The 18,899-nt window shown below is 48.1% G+C and overlaps 3 protein-coding genes; 2 read left to right on the top strand and 1 right to left on the bottom strand.

The window, feature by feature from the left end:
- Nucleotides 1-5,080: 5,080 nt before the first annotated feature.
- Nucleotides 5,081-8,182, top strand: FFUJ_06143 (probable nitrogen catabolic enzyme regulatory protein NIT-2; the record flags this gene model as incomplete). XM_023579434.1 has 3 exons in its annotated part: nucleotides 5,081-5,544; nucleotides 5,637-5,985; nucleotides 6,134-8,182. The coding sequence occupies 3 exons, from the start codon at nucleotides 5,081-5,083 to the stop codon at nucleotides 8,180-8,182; spliced, it is 2,862 nt and encodes a 953-aa protein (XP_023432271.1).
- Nucleotides 8,183-9,473: 1,291 nt separating this feature from the next.
- FFUJ_06144 (probable protein kinase DBF20) lies at nucleotides 9,474-11,594 on the bottom strand (the record flags this gene model as incomplete). XM_023579435.1 has 3 exons in its annotated part: nucleotides 9,474-9,831; nucleotides 9,897-10,935; nucleotides 11,003-11,594. 3 exons carry the CDS (start codon nucleotides 11,592-11,594, stop codon nucleotides 9,474-9,476), a joined length of 1,989 nt encoding a protein of 662 aa, XP_023432272.1.
- Nucleotides 11,595-14,787: 3,193 nt separating this feature from the next.
- Nucleotides 14,788-15,691, top strand: FFUJ_06145 (uncharacterized protein; the record flags this gene model as incomplete). XM_023579436.1 has 2 exons in its annotated part: nucleotides 14,788-15,483; nucleotides 15,545-15,691. 2 exons carry the CDS (start codon nucleotides 14,788-14,790, stop codon nucleotides 15,689-15,691), a joined length of 843 nt encoding a protein of 280 aa, XP_023432273.1.
- Nucleotides 15,692-18,899: the final 3,208 nt, after the last annotated feature.

Consider the following 18,899-nt stretch of genomic DNA (forward strand, 5'->3'; position numbering starts at 1 on the left):
CGAAAGGGCGAGATGAAGAGACAGCCAAAAAAAAAAACCAAAAAAAAAAATTAGATGTAGAGGGAGGCGGAGGGATGCGGGGGGATGCGGAGGAATGCGGAGGGTCTCGAGAGTTGAGTTTAGTTTAGTTTCGTCGAATCGAAATGGACCTTGAGGTTTACAAAAGCGTAATATTCATCGAACCGATGGAGAGAAAGAAGACAGAAGGAACAGAAATGACTGGCTCGTTTATTTCCGTACAGAGATCATTAGTAGGTTGCAGGCATTACAAAACGATAAAATTGTGTCCTTATTTAAGGATTTTATATTAGATTTAATAATACAATAAGAATATAATAAAATGAATATGTAAATTTTCGTTATCATGAATATACTAGAGATATATATAATAGCTACTTAATTAAGTAAGAAAATTATATATAAGTAATATAGGTCTTGTACCTGCCATGCTCAGCAGCGAGCGCATCTATCGCACATCGACCTCCGACCAAAAAGAAACCAGAACAGAGCCAGGACCCAGAATTAGACTAGACGGGGACGAGGATGAGGATGAGGATGACGGGTAGTTATTCGCCAAGCCTTTCATCGTCTCGACAGGCCTACGGGGGAATATTAAACGACCCCTACCTACCTAGTAGACAGGCACTGTACCCATCACAGCGGATCCCGCCACAGCACTTAGGCCCGAATCGACAAAGATGAGCCTGCTACTTTGCTACTGTGACGGCTGAACTCGATGCGCTTGGAAGAGCCACTGACTCACTTAGGACAGGATGAGGGAAAAGCCGCAATCGCATTAGGTCCAATCCAATCGATTCAAGTTTGAAAACCGCCCACCTGTGGGTACCTATACGCTAACGCGCTGCCGATTCCTATAACCGGAGCTCCACGTCCCCTCCAGAGGATACTAACATGTGTGTGTACATCCATGGCCGCCGATTGTTTACGGGTGCTTCAGATTTCAAGGGTCCAGGCCATTTTCTACATGTACGTATTTCACGGAAAGTGGTCGCGGGAACGCCACATGCACCAGGGACGAGCATTCAGGACTTTGCCTTTGTCCAAACCCCTCAGGCCATGACATTGACATTGTTGTGTATGTAAGTCATTGTGTGAACTGTCGACGTCTTCCAGTTGGCTGAATACTGGGAAAACCCATTTATTTTCTGGAGGGAATTTACTTGGGATATTCAGGCGCTTACCAAAGTCATCTTCCTCATCCATAATTCCTGTTGCGCCTACTTTTACCGTGATCCTGAAATCTGTCGCCGCGAGCTCGGCGAGACTTCCTTCTTTGTTTTTCCCTCATACCTCAACCTCTCCTCCGAGTGCGGATGCGTCTTGCAGCCGGATGGGATAGTGTCTTTCAAAATATCAAGGCCCAGGCAAGTTCCAACGCTTAAAGAGGAATCCAGAAGTGGCACATTTGACTTTTCTCGATTCTGATTATTTATTTTCTCCTGTAGGTGGAATAAGACGAGAAAAAGAGAAATATCTCATGTGACTCTCAAGTCATAGCCACCAACAACACAACATGGATGATCACCCGCTCTAGGATACATACAGTACAGCTGACGAACCCCGGGACCATGAGTGGACAACGATCACTCTTGTTCGGGCAAACACCGCCAACTTTTTAAGACCCACGATGTTGGCCTTGTCCAGGGCGTAAAGAACCGAGAAGCTGGCTCTTCAACCGTTTCAGTGGTCAAGGGGCGCTAGGCACGTCCGACCCAATGGGCCTTGGTTTTTCAAGATCCGAATACTGCTATGCTCTGCTCTACTGGTTGCATGTAGCAAATAACACCCAGCCAAGCGGATAGACTATCGACCAAAGCGCGATCTGTATACTGGTGACGTTCTGCAGGGCCTTGTGCACATGGCATTGGACCTACTCGAAGTTCCGTTAACCGCCCCAAGCATGCCTACAACCTGGCCGTTCTCGCAAGCATGGCAGCCTACGCTTGCCTGAATCCGTACTGGTCTGAGTCGACACTCAACGGCGGCCGGATGTCGCTTGTCAACATGTATGTACTTGTTAGTCTTTTTGACCAAAACACCAGATTGAAAGCCGAGTCATGACGCCCGTTTCTAATAAGCTATGCTTCAACATTGCCTGCTACGAATTTGCTTTATGTTGATTTTCGATATTACTGCATGGACGTTACCACGATTTTGAACCATCTTATAGAGTAACTTCACTGTCTGTCACTTACGACGTAGTATGCAAGTTGAAACTTATCTGTTACCGAGGCATCTGTGCGACTTCGGACGATGGCTCAGTGGAGTGTGAACATTACCAGATTTGTCCGTACTGGCGATCGCGTCTGTGGCAATTTGCCGCACCGCTCTCTGCATCTCATTCCTTCATTGAGGCAACTTCAGAAATGGATATTGAATACATATCGGGGAGTGAGAGAGCTTGAATGTATCTGGAACGCTTCGTCAAGACAGACCCACGACCGTGCGTGAGCTTGGGCTAGGGGTCGCCCTGGTAGATTTAGGTGGTGGGGCCATATTACCAGCCGCCACATACAATTCAGCCCAGCAAGACGATTTTCAGGGTACCTGGTCGCTGGTTGCTCGATACAAACCAAGTTCATAGGCCTGTACATCCGTCACGGCGAAACAAACTAAAACGCTGGTCTTGGGACTGTCACCTCGGCTTCTGGAGATGTACCTTCACAAGCAAGGAAAGGATGAACCGCACGACGTTAATTCTCCCGTGGTGGCTGCCAACTAAACAGACAAGACCAAAGGCTTAAGAGGCTCTTCAACAACACATGCCGTCGGTGTGCCTACCTATCCAGACGCTCATTGGACGAGGTGGTTCGTCGCAACTGCGGCTCCGAACCACCTATTTGAGACTTCGTTCTGGAAACAAGGACATCGAGCAGCACACGAACGAGTATATTCGGGGAATACGGAGCTGGGGGAATGGGGAATTGGAGCACACGTCTAGATGTGCTGTACCACAATTTGTTGGCGGAGAACTCTGGGGACTGTCTAGACTTTCGTATCGTGTTACCAGATAAGCATCCGTTCCATTTCTACGAAAGTCCATAATTACAATTACAGACAGCCCTCACGAGTCAAAGGACAAGATTTATTTAATTACCAATCTACTGAGCTTGAGGTTCATTTATGGATATTCCGAAAGACAGGGTATCAGGCACCTAAATTCTTATTCTTCCCTTGGACAGATTTGAGCTTATAGGGTTTGAAATTGACTTTGACCTACTTGTGCCTTTTGGGAACTTGACCAACAAGCTCCGAAGTTTGAATGTCTAATGCATTCGATTTTCATTAGAAGAATCAAATACCCAAAGCATGCATTAGCCGGGAGCAGCAGGCAAAAGCAATCCCTGGCTACATACAGATGCTTATTTTAGCCGCATGTGTACGGAGGATATCCCGGTGAGCTGCACGACGACGTTAGACGGTTCGAGACAACAGCATTTAGTGGAAGTATTGACGTTGGTGGAGCGCAACACATCCACACTCACAGTCGGACTCTCTGTCTCACACACACGCACGCACACACACATAGCGAGAGCACTTGCATCAACCCCCACTTAGTACCCACGAGCCGGCAGGGATATTGACGGGCGAGCTAGGAGGGTTAGGGGTGCCTTGCTAGTGGTACTTGGGCAGCAGTCATGGTTGTTCCGGTATTTTCCATCGTCAGCAAGACAATAAGAGGCTAGGCGGATGATATACCTTTGGTAGACGAGTGTAAGCCAAACTGGTTATTTGACAGAGCATGTGCAGAACCCAGCTTTGCCATGTCTATCATTGTATAACAAACACCACGGCCAGGAACACAGTAACACGAGCTGCATGGCGTTGGCGATTCTCCAACATCAACATCGCGATTAGAGCCAGAGACTTACTGGAAAAGCAAGGAGTAGATTAACTTTTATATCTATATAGTATATATTTTATTTAAATCATAAAAATATTCTATAAATTATAAATAAGTTTTATTTTTTAAGAAATTTAACATATTTAATAAATATTTTAATTTATTATTATATATATATTTTATTAAAAAGAAAAAAATATTATTATAATAATATAAAAAATATAATTAATAAATATTAGTTTTTTTTTTATAAAAATAATTTATATAATAAATAATAGCTATACTTTATATATTATTATAGAAATATTTTAACTTTTTAATATAATAAATAATAAATAAATCTTTTTTTAATTAAAATATTTTTAAGTATTAAATATCTTTTTAATTTAAATTAATATATATTAAATTAAACTATAAAAAATATATATTAAATTATAAGGCCTTTTAGTTTAATCTTAAGGTATTAGTTACTCTGCTATTTATATATAATAAGTGGTAGATTCTTAATTAATCTGTAGTACTTCCTCTAAACTTCGGACCGACAGAAGTCACTCTATGCCGTATCGAGTGCGCCATATGGATCGATTGGATCAGGGCCTATGGTCGTCGTCTACGTTCTCATCTTCGATCGTCCTCCTGTACCTACACCAAACACCAAACACCCGGCCCCTTCAGTCGCTCTGGGCTTTCTCCTCCGGTGGACAGCGCCCGCTCACCCGCTCCTCACTGACGCCGGGTGCCCACTAAAGCCCCCAGGGCATCCCCCAAAAACAAGCACCCCACCCCGCCCGGAGCCTGGTACATCCCAGTCGGTCTGAGGTGGCCGCTTTTGGGTGTGGTGAGGTGGTTGCCCTGACCTCAGCGAGGTTGGATTTCTGTTCAGGGCCCTACCACTCTCAGCTATAGGTACATACAGCTGCAGCTAGGTCCTGTAACTTACAGTGCCATCCACCCATACATGCTCGCTGTAAATTATTGAGCGGCATCTGGACTGCAAGCAGCTGCAGCAGTGCAACCCACACCCGAACCTTCTCACACCCTACTAAAGCCACTACGTGGGGGGCCCTTCTCTTCGTCACCTCAGCCTCTCGCTCACCCTCACTCATATTCTCTTCCCTCTTTCATAGCCGTCCAACCCTCGTTCCACCACAAGCCGGCCAATATTTCCTCATGAGCACATCTGTCTCAATCGCAACCTCAAGTCCTGTTCTAACAATGAACCCAATAATAACAGAGCACGACTTTCGTTTTCCAAGAAGGCCAAGTGCATGGCCTGGCGCTGCTATTCACAACGCTCCCACTCAGCGCAGCGGCAACTCGAACCGCATCCCAAACTCTCGTGACGCTTCGGCCAGCTTCAAGGAGCACAAGACCGATATGGCCACCACATATTCCCTTGCCCGGCAGGGCCTGGGCGGCAGCGCCCTTTTCCCTTTTCTCCAGAATGGCTTGGCCGACTCCGATCGCAGTATCGACAGAATGCAACAGGATGATCCGCTTGCGACTCAGGTCTGGAAATTCTTCGCGAGGACCAAGCACCAGCTCCCTAGCCAGCACCGCATGGAGAATCTGACTTGGCGTATGATGGCTCTCAACATTCGCAGGCACAAGGAAGAGCAGCAGCAAAGGCAAGACGAGGCGGATGCTCGAAGAAAAAAGAACATGGACGCTGGCAGCCGGTATGTAAATCATATTTTATTCCTACAACGCCATTTGTGCTTCGAATCGCGTTCTTACATTTGGACCATGACGTGCTAACCAGGGCTTTCAGGCTTGGACGCCCAATGATGCAAAGCTCTCCCAGTGGCATTGCCCAGCTGAGAAAGTCTTCTGAAAACAATCTCGCTCAACCTGATGCCATGAATCTTGACGACTTCATTTTTTCTGACAATTCTGGCTCGCCTATCAACTTTGCCTCTCCTGAAGGCGATAAAATGGTTGACGATAGGTCTGGCAGTTCAATGGCGTCGGCCATCCCAATCAAATCCCGCAAGGAACCATCTCTCCAGAATTTTGTCCCACAGTCGGTGCCCGTCCAGCCAGCTCACCAAGCTACTCAGGGTAGCGAATTCAACTATGTGAACCGACATCTTCGAAAAACGAGCATCGATGACCGCAGGGTGAGTAACTTTCATTGCCCCTCCTCTTTGTGTGACCAGCTGCGCATATTGCCATTCGTCCGTCGCAAACCTCCAAGTTTGTGTTACTTTTTATTTTACATGTGATAACACGCCTATTTCCCGCTCGGTTGCTAACCTTTACAAACAGACTCGAAAGCGCCCTGCTAATTTCTCCCCCCAAGTCCCAGCTGTTAACAGCACTGCGGCGCAGAATGACCTCGATCTTGATTCAGAGTTGCACGACTATTCCCTAGACCAGCCCAACCAGGCCGGTATCCCTCAGCAGTCTAATGGCAGCAATGTTCCCTTCAACATCGATACTTTTATGGAAAATGACTCCATGGTCAACAATGGAAATTTCCAGCAGAACTTCTCATTTTCTCCTTCTACATCACCTATGATACCCCATGGTCCCTTTTCTGGCATGTACCACAATTCGTCTGTCCCTTCAGCATCGATGAGCAACAACAACAACAATAGCGACTTTTATTCGCCACCAGCGTCTGCGTATCCCTCAAATGTCTCGACCCCTCATCCTGTGCCTGAGCAGGAAGGGTTCTATTTTGGATCCCAGGATGCGCGAACGCAACGTCCACAAGGCTTTCAGCAGAGCATTGGCAGTATGCTTAGCCAGCAGTTCATGTATGGTGGCTCGAACGGCAACAGCGGCAGCACTATGTTCTCTGCTCCGGGCACAGCATCGGAGTCAATGTCAGCATATAGCACTGCTCCTAGCTCATTTGGGCACATCGACCCTTCCCAGGTGTTCCAAAACGAACAAGCTGTCACTTCACCCACAATTCAGATGCCGCAAGATAACATGTTTTCTTTTGGAGCCGACTCCGATGATGAGGATAACAACGCATTTGCTGATCGCAATGTTTCAATGCAAAAGGACATGTCTTCATCACTTGATGAGTCGGGAGCGATGGGCTGGGATGCTAGCCTGCCAGGCCAGTTCAGCACCCAAGCAGCTCGTTTCCCTGGCGGGCCAACTCGCAAGCAGGTGATGATTGGGGGAACAACAACTGATTTTGTCGACAACAACGGAGACTGGGAATCGAATGGCCTTGAGCGATCGCAGTCGCAGTCTTTTAGAGGAGGAAACCTAAGAAGGCAGCATCCTAAATTACCGCGAAATGCATCTACGCCAGTTCATTTTGGCGGACAGCAAAATGGTTTTGAGCAGCTTGCACAGTCGATGCAAAGCTCTCCTGCTGGTGATGGCAACGGGACCATGTCAGGATTCTCATCTGTGGCCCCAAGCAGACCATCTTCGCCTCCCATGTCAAAGCAGGGCTCAACCACCAACTTGCAGGCAGCTGCCGGTAATGGGAACGATGGAAATGCTCCGACCACGTGTACGAACTGTTTCACCCAGACAACGCCTTTATGGAGACGAAACCCTGAAGGACAACCACTGTGTAACGCCTGTGGTCTTTTCCTGAAGTTGCACGGCGTGGTGAGACCGTTGAGTTTGAAGACGGACGTGATTAAGAAACGAAATCGTGGTTCCGGGACCAATGTACCAGTTGGAGGGAGCAGTACGAGGTCTAAGAAGACGGCGAGTACCCTGAACTCTCGCAAAAACTCGACCTTGTCGATGTCCACTGCGACGGCAAATAGCACCAAACCAAACAGCAGCAACCCCACGCCCAGAGTTACGACACCACCTGCTACTAGTCAACCCCCTAGCAGTAAGGATGTTGATAGCCCAGTAAGTGGTACTACATCGGGTGCCAACACCGCTGGAAGCACTCCAAACAGCCATTTTGGTGGTCCAGGACCCTCTTCTGGCGCTGTGGGTGGTAAAGGGGTTGTACCCATCGCGGCTGCGCCCCCAAAGACTAGCCCTGGACCTGGTGCCTCATCAATGTCAATGCAGCGTCCCGCCACAGCTTCGTCAAAACGACAACGCCGCCACAGCAAGAGCATTGGAGGAGATGTGCCAGTATCGATGGATATCGACAGTCCCGATTCAACCAGCTCTATCGACGGCCCCCGTCCCTTCGGCTCCTCAGCTGGACTCTCGAGTTTGCCCGGTGGCATGTCCGCCAGCAGCTTCAACTTGAACCAGCGGCCTAGTACGCTAGGGTCGGCTACTGGTATGATCAGCATGTCTGGTGGGCAAACAAGCTCGTTGATTGGTAGCTCTGCCGGTCCTCAAGAATGGGAATGGCTGACGATGAGTCTATGATCGCAACAGCACAGCATCAAATAGCCTTGATGGTAATGATGGAGATTTTGGAAGCTTTGCCTTGAACGACGGTACAAATTTTGCGAACGATACACTTTAACGAAATGGGGCATGGTTTCAGGGCGTTTTAGATGGTGGCGTTTTCTTTGAGACTTGATCATATGACGGATTGATACCTTACTTGGATGTGTTAAGTTGTGGCGGATTGTACCGCTGCCGACGTTGCTGGAGTTTCATGGGAGGGAACGGCCTTTTGATATGTGGTTATTACTGAGTAATCATGCACATGTCAAAACCTGCATGTTGTCGAGGAATGGCGCAGTCGTCACGACAATTTTCCAAGAATCCAAACGTCTCCTTATAGATCTGACGATTGGCCGAGGGTTTTCGTTTTTACTGTTTTTTTATAGATGGTCTGGAAACAAGCGAATGGAAGGGTTTCTGATGGTGCAAATTTGATGGATGGGCCAGGACTTCGCAATGAACACACCCTCTGAAAGAGGTTTGATGATACCACTAAAGTCTATTATATACTTCTTGTTCTTTCTCTCACAAAACCTTCCTTGTCTGTCGCAGCCCACGTAAGATAAATCAATGAAACCGCCGAATAGGTTTGAGAATGCTTGGGACCAGTACTACGAGGAAATAGATCGAGTCTCTCGGGTTTTAAATGCATGGCATGTTCTTGTGATCTTGATTCCGGCATCAGGAGATACTGAAGTGGGCAGTGGCATGTAAGGTTGGTTGGCATGTGTGGCCAATATAAAGGCGAACACGCTCTCACAAAACGGCCTTTTCGAGTCAGTTAGTTGCTCGTTGCTTCGCATAGCCAATGCAAAGGCATTGGTTTTTCTATCTTCGGAATCCCCCTGGCCTCATACCTGCCAAAGCCAGTAGGGAAACTTATCTCAAAACATACATACATAACCTCAACTATCGTGAGCTGCCTGACATCTCGCAGACTCCATACCAGCGGACCGTACACACAAAAACCTGGTCCGTATAGAACTCCTGCCTGCCGAAAATGAATAACACGAAAACAGAACTGCAGAACTCGCAGTGTCGAATACAGTATCAAAAGTGATAATACAGCAACAGCGAAGAAGAAAAGTACCCGGGGACCAAGTACCAACAAAGACATCAAGAAACACCATAATGGTATGCATGTCACACCCTGAGACCCGGAAATAAGGACCTGGGGCAACCCACTCATATCACATCAGAAGAGAGCTTTTCCCCTGCTGACAAGCCCTCGCCAGCCAACCACGCTCTGAGGAGTTTGGGGCTCGTCCTAGAACATCGTCCCAAACGTCTCATCCGTGGGGATGCGCTTTCTGGGGCTCCCGCCTTCTTCCGTTGCGGGTTTGCGATGTCTGAACGTGAATCCGACGAAGAGACTCTTGCTCATTTGGTCTTCACGCTCAGCCATTGTCTCAAGAGCTTGTTGTTTGTCATGAACCTCCTTGTACTTGGCCATATCGGCCTCGTTGGTAAAATCATCGAAATAGCCCGCATCAGTTTCTGAGTCCAGCTCTGGTACAAAGGGCGCACGAGTTTGTCGCAAAACATCCCATTCAACTTCTGCAAAGTAGTGGTGAGCATAGATATCTTTGATATTCGAGAATCGTCTTGTGCGAGAGTTGATGCAGCTAAGGGATAATCAGTCAGCTTCAGTTCGCCATGACCATGTGTCAAAAGCGTGCGGTTTACTCACGTGCAGATGAAATTCCAAGTTCTGTTGCTCAGGAAGTAGTTGGGGTCCTCCCATACAGGTCTCTTCAGCACCTCCTTCCAGTGCTTTAGGTTACGCCACGTCTCGTCCGGAGTGGCACCCGCGAAAGGAGGAAATCCAGTGAGTGCCTCGAACAGCATGCAACCCAGACTCCAATAGTCCACTGTGAAGTCATATTCCTCCCCTCTAAGGACCTCTGGGGCCATGTAGTCAGGCGATCCCACAATGGATTTGGCATAGTTAACATCATTCTCGCGCATTGTCCGATAGCTCTCTCGACGTTCAGCCACAGTTCGCTGATCCATGGGCTTGCCGAAGGGAACTGCACTTTCGGATGCTTTTTCCAACTTGATACGCATTGATTCAATTTTGGACGGGGCGAGCACGCCTGCAGCAAGACCGAAGTCGGTCAACTTGATGTGTCCTGTAGAATCGACAAGAAAGTTCTCGGGCTTGAGATCTCGATGGATGTAACCGAGTTGGTGCAGGGCGTCAACGGAACAGAACATCTCGGCGATATAGAAACGCGCATGGCGGTTGGATAACACACCGGTGTTGTTAAGCAGGGTGCGGAAGTCGCCGCCAGGCACATATTCCATGGCCAGATAAATACTCTTTTCATCCTGGAAAGAGTAGAGGAGCCTAACGAGCCACTCGCTTTGGGCCGTGGTCAGAATATCTCTCTCCGTCAAAACATGGCGAACTTCGTCAAGCTTGAACAGTAACTTCTTGCTCATGACTTTGAGGGCACAGACCTCACGGGTGTCTTTCTTTTGAGCCAAGAAAACCTGACCATATCCACCTTGACCAACTTGTGTGAGAATCTGGAAGTCGCCATGTCGAAGTCGAACTCGACGCTTGCGCAAGTTGGCGCGTTCTCGTCCTGTGTACTTGGTCCACATTTGGTTGTGCGTCTGCTCATCAGTCTCCGGGGGCGGAGGATACTCGTTCTTGAAGGCTGCTAGTCGATTTTGTCTTGATCCAACGTAGGTAAGGAGGTCGAAGTAATAGTCAAGGAAGTCTAACAAAGCATTAGAGGCCAATCAATAAGATACTTTTCACAATCGATGGGTTTGGGGGATGCATACAAAGCTGAGTAACATTGACGAGTCGCTTAACGTTGGGCTTCTGAAGAATCTCGCGCTCTTCGGGTGTCAGACCTCGAGCGGTGTTGAATTTCTTCGTGGCGGGCGTGTTTGGTCGCTCCCTGTGCTCATAGTGTTGTTGACGAGTGACAGCAGCATGGCTATGCTGGTGGGGAGAATCGGTGCCAGCCAATCGAGAAGTAGGAGGTGTGTTCTCCTGGCCTTGTTTCTTTTGAGGGCTTGCAGGCCGTGTCTTGTGGACGACACTTTCATCGACATTGACGTTGGACTCGTCGAGGGGCTGAACCTTGGTCTTGCCAGGTGATAGCGGGGCTACAACGCTTTGAGGGCGGCCCAACTTGAGGGGTGGCTCCATGACAGGAGGATTGAGTGTTAAGGCACTCTCGAATGCAGACGGGAGGTCGTGTGAGCCAGGAGGGTTGGTCTTCTTGCTCGGGCTGCCCTGAGGTGTGCTCGCGGGGTTGAGGAAGTTGTCCACCCTGGTGGATGGCGTAGCAGGTCGCGAACTGCCATTTTCGCTGGCCGGGTTCTTTTCTTTCCCTCCGGGAAAGAAGCTGGACATGAAGCTAGCCATGGCTGCTTGTCTTCTTCCGGAGATGTCTGCTTAATTGAGCGAGGGAATGTTGAAGAAGAAGAAGGTTCGATACTACAGTATATGTATGGTGGGGATGTTTAGTTGTCGCGATGTGAGCTGGAGTTGGAGTCGAGGGGTAGACTAGCGGGTGGGCTCTGTTTTGTTTAGCTTGGGCTTGGACAGGCGGCGAGTGGGGAAGAGATAAGAATAACAATCAACACTGAATTGGCAGTGGAAGTGAAGCCCAACGAAGAAGAAGAGTTGTATAGATGCTGTAAAAGCGAGCTTACTGATGGTGATGGAGCTTGATGGAATTTAAGTCAAATGGAAGCTGACCCCGAATACCTAAGGAGAGGAAATTGGAGAGTACAGGTCTGAATGGCAAGAACCTGGATGCTCGATGAAGATCTGATCAACAACTTACAAGCACTGTGATCGGGCAGGACCCCACTTGAAACGCTATTGGCTGTCCCTTCAAATCTACCAACTAGCCTAAAGATGGTTGCTACTGCAACCAAGACGTACATGCCTACCGTACCTCTATAATCCACTAAGGTAAACGAATGGACCTTGCCTGAACAGCTGCCCATCAGTGGAATGATCTCGATTTGACTGACGTGCTGGCGCTTGAGCAAGGCACGCAATCTTAAATCCTGATATTCTCCCTTTTTGAAGCATGTACCTTACCACCAGGCGGATCATTTTTTTTCTCAACCATGGGTACCTTAGGGTAAAGCGAACGACTAACTCACATATGTATGTCCTTGACCCTTTTACACGCACATGCTCATATATTATTTGATGAGCTGCTGGATTGTATGGCTACTAGGTATCGTACTTAGGTAGGCCAGTGGCTCCTTCGATAGAACCCATTGTTTTTGTAAATCTCATCTCTTTACTTGTAAACTGAGTCCAATACAGACGTGGCTGTCACACTGTAGGCTCAGCTTCAGCCTTGTTTAGCAAAGACCACCAGAGTTCGGAACTGAAGCAAGGCAGTCAGTCGGCTGATTCTTAGTGTACACCACCAAATCAGTAAGAACTCAGAGAATTAGGTAATTTTGAAGGTGGTTGTTACCAGTTGGATCTGTATCAATGGCCCTAATGCGGCTAGCATTCTAGAATACTCAAGCATAGGAAATAAAGTGAGATGAGAAGAAGCCTCTGATTTGTCTAAGCATTAAGCTAAAGGTTCTATAAAACAGCACCAGATGAATACGATAGAGAAGTCTCCAAAGAAGCTTCTCTCATGCCTGCCTGGGAAATCCGATATATCTCAGACACCTAGAGCAAAGAATCATCTTGTGAAAAGATGTTGTGCCCTAATAACCCGTGTTAGCAGCCTCAACTTTAACCTTCTAGCCAGTAAGGGGTGGCATAGAGCAAACAATAGAGAACAGTAACACATAGTCACCAACCTAACTACCTTTGAACAGGTTTAGTAAGTCCTGCTCATCACTAGAGAAAGGGAAAAGAAAACTAGGTCTAAATACTTGACGATACACGGTCCTGAAGACAGTTACTCGGTACATGTATGCCAACTCTCATTGAATTCTGCTGAGCTTTACTTTTTTTTCTTCTTCTTCGGGATTTGGTTTCCATTTTGTTGACCAAGATACCTTTTCGCCTTTGTCTTAAGAAATCTCTTATAATCGGCATCAGTCAAGCTCAATGAATTGAAAGCATCCAAGGGGTATGTACGGGGGACTACGATGGCCTATTTTAACCTGATCACCCATCATCAACCAAATTTATTGTAAAAGTTGGGGGTCTGGTGACCGAGATTTTGGTCAGTTCAGATCTTATTCAAGCACCTCATAGCGAAGTATTTTGTCTAGGTCGGGTTTACCTGGTAGCAACCGGGATATTGGGATCAAAAGAAAAACGAGTCGATATAGATTCGGTATACGGCTGTTATAACTCATAAGTACTATGGATGCCTGGCCCCCATTGAGAGGTTGAGTGCAGATATGTAGCTAAGCCGAAGATAAACTTTGTATATTAACTCACCCCCGAGCATAATATTAAAGGCAATTGTACTGCCTACTTAGTAAGCTACATGAAACCTAGAAAGAAATTACTGCTTCTGAATTATGGATATTGTCAAATCAAACTTCATGCTCTAGAATACGTTCAAAGGTCTCTGATGTGGGGGTTTATGATTTTTACTTCAACTCACTCACCCAGACATGATTATCGAATAGACCAAATGAATGTGCTTTGAGTTCAATGTATCTTGAATTCACTGAGCCGAGTATAGCCCGTTCCTATAGCTCGTAACTCGTCAGTCCAGGGTAGTTAGGCAAGTCGTTAAACCTATCCCAAGTGACAAGTTAAAACTGTACTGTAACCATGACTTCACACAACATTCAACGACAGACAAGCTTTGAACAAGATATGTCATGATCTTTGAAACAGCCAACGAGAAATAACAGCTCATTCAGAGCACGGAGACTTCTCAAATTGGAATGTTGCTTGAATACTATCCTTGCCCATAACCAAATTTGGACGAAATAGATCTTTGAGGAAACTTGCCACAGGGAGCAAGAAAACTTACGAACTTGATCCAGAGTGCCAAGATGAACTACGGGTTCAAAGTTCTACTAAGTCATACTAAACTTACCTACCTAGGTCGCGCCGTTCAGGCCAGGCCATCAGAGGTCATAAGTTGCTTGTATCTTTTGGACTCTTATTAGCAGTGTAAAAGCAATACAGGCGCCTTTCGCAGCCGGCTGGCTCGCACAATACTGGTACAATTTTACTGATCTATATCAAGAAATTCAGTCAACGACTCCTCATAAGCCTTCTTCCAACATCAAAATGTTGTGGGTCGGTTTTGGCAGTTGAACGGTCGTCAGCCGGTTTCAGCCGATAACATGCAAGGATCTAATCTTATCAATCTACTGACATGAGCCTTGGCAAGAGTAACATCATCCATCATGGGATCAGTTCCCCTCAGCTTAGCGCGGCCAACTTCCGCCATTATTCACTAGCAAATTCCTCACGCGCCAGCAGAATCCAAAGCCAAAAGCCATCGGATCTCCCACCGCCTCGCCTGGTTTACCTTTGCCACCTCCTTCCTGCCCGTGTTCTCATTCTTGGTTAACCTTGTCCAGCGCATTACAGGTCAACTTTCTCGTCAGCCTCTCAGTGTCATCGATTCTGCCTACGCGATACGATCAAAAACGACATCATGAAGTTCTCTCATGTGATAGGAGGCTTTGCTGCCACGGCGCAGGCTTTCACACCGATGTCCAATATCTTTGGCGACAACGATAACGCCGATACAAATGCTCCTCATAAGATCCCAACAGTCCATGAGTCCGTTGTCATGGCGCGCCGCATCCTTGCTCTTACCAAGCTTGCAACGCTCTCGACAGTCTTCCCTTCTGGTCGATCTAATAAAGAACTCGAGTCCGACGGTAGTGGACTTGAGGGCGTCCCTATCGGAATGATGGACTATGTGGCGGACTGTGAGGATGAAGGTAACCCTACCATTCTCGAGATCAAGATCGCAACAACGTTTAGGAACGTGCGGGCTGGATCAAACATTACCCTCTCCATGAACTGGGTTCCGCCCTATCCGCCCGCTAAGCGTATCTCCCTTCTATCACGACTCTCAGCGTATATCCCCTTCCTCTCCAGTCACGATTACAACAGTCGTTTGGAGGAGTCGTTCTCCGTGCCGGACACTGTCCCTTACTCTGCGGCCAACTTGCCACGTTTTGCTCTCTTTGGGTATCTTGAGCCCATCGAGACCACACCGGTATCAGCGCTGAAACTTGCGGCATGCTTCACACGCAAGCACCAGGACGCCAAGTACTGGTTGCCTGGCAATGTGATCCATGAGAGCGCTTGGGCGCGTCTGGTAGTAACCAAGATCTACTGGGTTTGTTGTAGCAAAGTCTTCCTACGGTATATGACTGGCTAATATTGGCTTGGCCTAACAGGTTGGCGGCTTTGGCGACCGCGCCCGAATCGGCTGGCTGCCGCTTGACGAGTGGAAGAGCGTTACCAGAGATGAATGGGAGAGCATCAAGCTTCCCGGCGAGGAGAGAGGTTGGAGTGAGTGGTCAGTTAACGCTGCAGAGCTGTAATGGTGACACCGCCTGATCCAAATGGGCGCACTTGTGTCTTTTCCCCTTCTTTTCTTTCCGTTTGAGACGAAACAATATTCGGGCGGGGACATTCTTTTGCATGTGTGTTTGCGACGAATGTACAGAGTAGTGCCATACCTACTCGATGGCGGCCGCAATTGTTTACATACCTAGGAGGAGTCGATTTTACATAAGCCGGGACTGCAATCATCTGGTAGGGCAGCACGAGCCTTTCTTGTATAACATTTTCCTTGTCCCTGGGTCTCTTGAGATGACAACTTGTACTCTCAAGCAGATTCCTTGAATACGGCACGCAGATAACCGAATCCACATTTTGAACATTTTGGAGACATGTTGCCTCAGTTGAAATGCATTTCGGCCGTGCTACGGTCCGACGGGATTGGCAATGAGATACGAGCGTGTTTGTCTTACACAGCGCCCACGTTTGGCAAGCCGCGTCGCTAGGCTTGGCAACTGTGGTGTGGCCACCAGTTACCACCTCCAATGATCTGGGACTGGGCTCATACATAGCTGTTTGACCTCCGAGCCCGTGACGATCTGTGTGCCATCACAAACAACTCAAGGTGTCGCTCTTCCTCCCCGATGTGACCGTGCACTTGACTGCATTTGGGAGGGACGGGCAAAAATGTCATGCCTCTTCTTAACTGGTGCAAGAGATGGCGATAGTCGTGGGTTGCACGACGTACATACTTAGTCGCACGGATTGATCCGGCGGGCCACGGCCGATCCGATACCCTGCGGTGAGTTCTGATTAGGTGCATGTATGTAGACTGGGAACTGCATGCTTGTGGGGAAAATATGCGTCAATAATGTGTGAGAAACGCGGGATGAGCTAACGTAGCCTAGTGTCGATAGCTAGCAGAATCTCTGGCTACTGTGAAGATGAAGTTATTCTGCTGGTCTTCGCATATCATAGTAAGGTGTCTCTGGAACCCTCGGTCATACATGATTCTCATGGCACCGTTTCGTACAAGGGGCACAAGCATGTACAAAGGATCTACAGTACAATATGGACAAAGAGACATGAGAACGGCTCAGTGCAACGAATCACGGAACTCTGCATGTGAAAAGGCCTTGCTACATTTCTTTACGGAACAACATTGCCGCAACACAATGGTCTCCCCCAAAGAGGAAGGTTTGTTGCACTGTCTCTTGAAGGTCGTTAGTCTATTCCTTACTCATTCTCCAGAATCACCGGTTTTAGACTTAAAGTGCTCATACAGCTAACGAGTACCCCTACTGGTCAGTCGGTAAAAGGATCTCGGGCCGGGGTTGGATCCCGACGGAAAAGACAGGATGTTCCGTTCCAAGAAGTCGGACCAGCTGGCAGACAGGTTTTGAGAGTCTGGAGGCTTGACCTGGTGCTGCAAAATTAGCCGTGATACATGCATGAAGAGGCTTGTTTTGCTTTGCATGGGACGGCGTTGGATGTGAGCTGATAAGACACTCACCCCGTATCTACGGATATCTTCTCCGCATCAACTGGCACACCGCAACACAAACGCACGACCCCGTCAAGCGAAGCGAGTGATAGCCAAGCCAAGACCGGCTGGTATGGGCCAACAGCAGCACCATATTGAAGTTGAACCCCATGATCCGCACAACAGAGTCCCATCCTGAGGCAATAGAGGTTCGTCCAATCATCCCAGCGAATAGACTTGTTCAATTTTACTCTAAGTTTGGCGGCAGTCATCAAGTCACTGGCGAGGGGTATTATCTACCGTTCACGAAGCTACACAGCCATCGGGGCTTGCGAGTGGCTTGCAGCAGGCATCTTGATGTTTGTCAGCGCCGATGTGGTGTTTTTTCCCTCTCCGGAAGCCCAAGTCCCAACCAACGCCCATGTCGCCGGGAAGAGAGAAGCAAGGGCCAGCTAAAGGAGTTGTTTGGTGGGGACACAGACCACGGCTTGGCCGCTGATGCTCTTAGATGGAGGTTCTGGATGGGGAACTATCGGTCGATTATTTACAATGGCTTGGCTTGGGGGTTAAACTAAGTGAATGGTGACGGTTGATGATTGACATAAGAATGTCCCATTCGCTTAGACTTGGCTTGAGAGGGGGGGCGCTGAAAGCTGTTGGAAAGGTGATATACCATCGAATGAAGCGCTCTCGTTCGGCTGAATGCCGTCATGGGAAGCACCTCGAGAAATGATGGCTGACATCCATGTTCTACTATGGAACAAGCCTTTAAGAGAAGGAAGACCGTTATTGTGCTCAGGTTAAGCACAATGTATTTTCCTACTTGTTAACCTTAAGGTACTTGCTTGCACGAGTATTCTGCTTGCAAATTTGACAATATTTTACCAGATTCAAACGACACCTGAGGCCTCTCATCGGTCACCCCCAACAAGCGCTGTGCAATTGTACAGAACCCAATAGATAACGCACATTCCACGAGGCAAATGCTTCCCTGAGATCTTAGGCTGCGCGATTGTGCGCCTCCAAGCGGGGTTGATGGCTTTTGGGCGTGGGGGGGGGGGGGGGGGGGCGCGGCTGTAATGTTATTTGATCGCCAAGCAGGTAGGTAGCCAACTGCAACCCCTGAATAACACAATAATGTGATGCACTCTGATGTGACCTGAACGCTTCCACCTCAAACCGCCCGTCAATCTCAATCCTTACAAGCAATTCACCCGCTTATCCCTTGGAGAGTCAACACGTAGCACTGTACGGATAGCAAGAGGGTTGCTTGTTATTCAGGAATCCTCAGTGGTTAGCATAAGATCGTAAACCAGCCACGAGTCATCTCTCATGATGTATCGCCACTTGACGCCCAGCATCTCCCCCAATCGATCTTGTCCAAAATCCTCCAGACTCGCGCTGTAATAAGACTCATGTAATGGAATTGGTTCCCCAGTCCCAGACCCCGTCGGTCTCTATCCGCAGCCATAGCCGTAGTCTACTAAGCCCGTAGCTCGGCTCGGTCTCGCACGGGCAGTCTCGAGAATCAAGAGACAACTGACGAACAACACCTAACTGACTACCCTTTTCAAATTCAAAATGTTCGGGCAGGGTTCCAGCGTATAATAAACGATTCAAGGGACCGACCAAGCGACGGCTGAGAGCCCTGATGGGGGGGGGAGGGAGGGAGGAAGGGCAGATCCATGTAAAACTTATCGAAGCTATGTAATCGGTACTTTGCGGATATAGTGTCCAAGGTGGTCCTGTGACGCAAAAGCCCTGTT

Source organism: Fusarium fujikuroi, chromosome FFUJ_chr06, assembly GCF_900079805.1.
Source record: "Fusarium fujikuroi IMI 58289 draft genome, chromosome FFUJ_chr06".
Classification (NCBI taxonomy): domain Eukaryota; kingdom Fungi; phylum Ascomycota; class Sordariomycetes; order Hypocreales; family Nectriaceae; genus Fusarium; species Fusarium fujikuroi.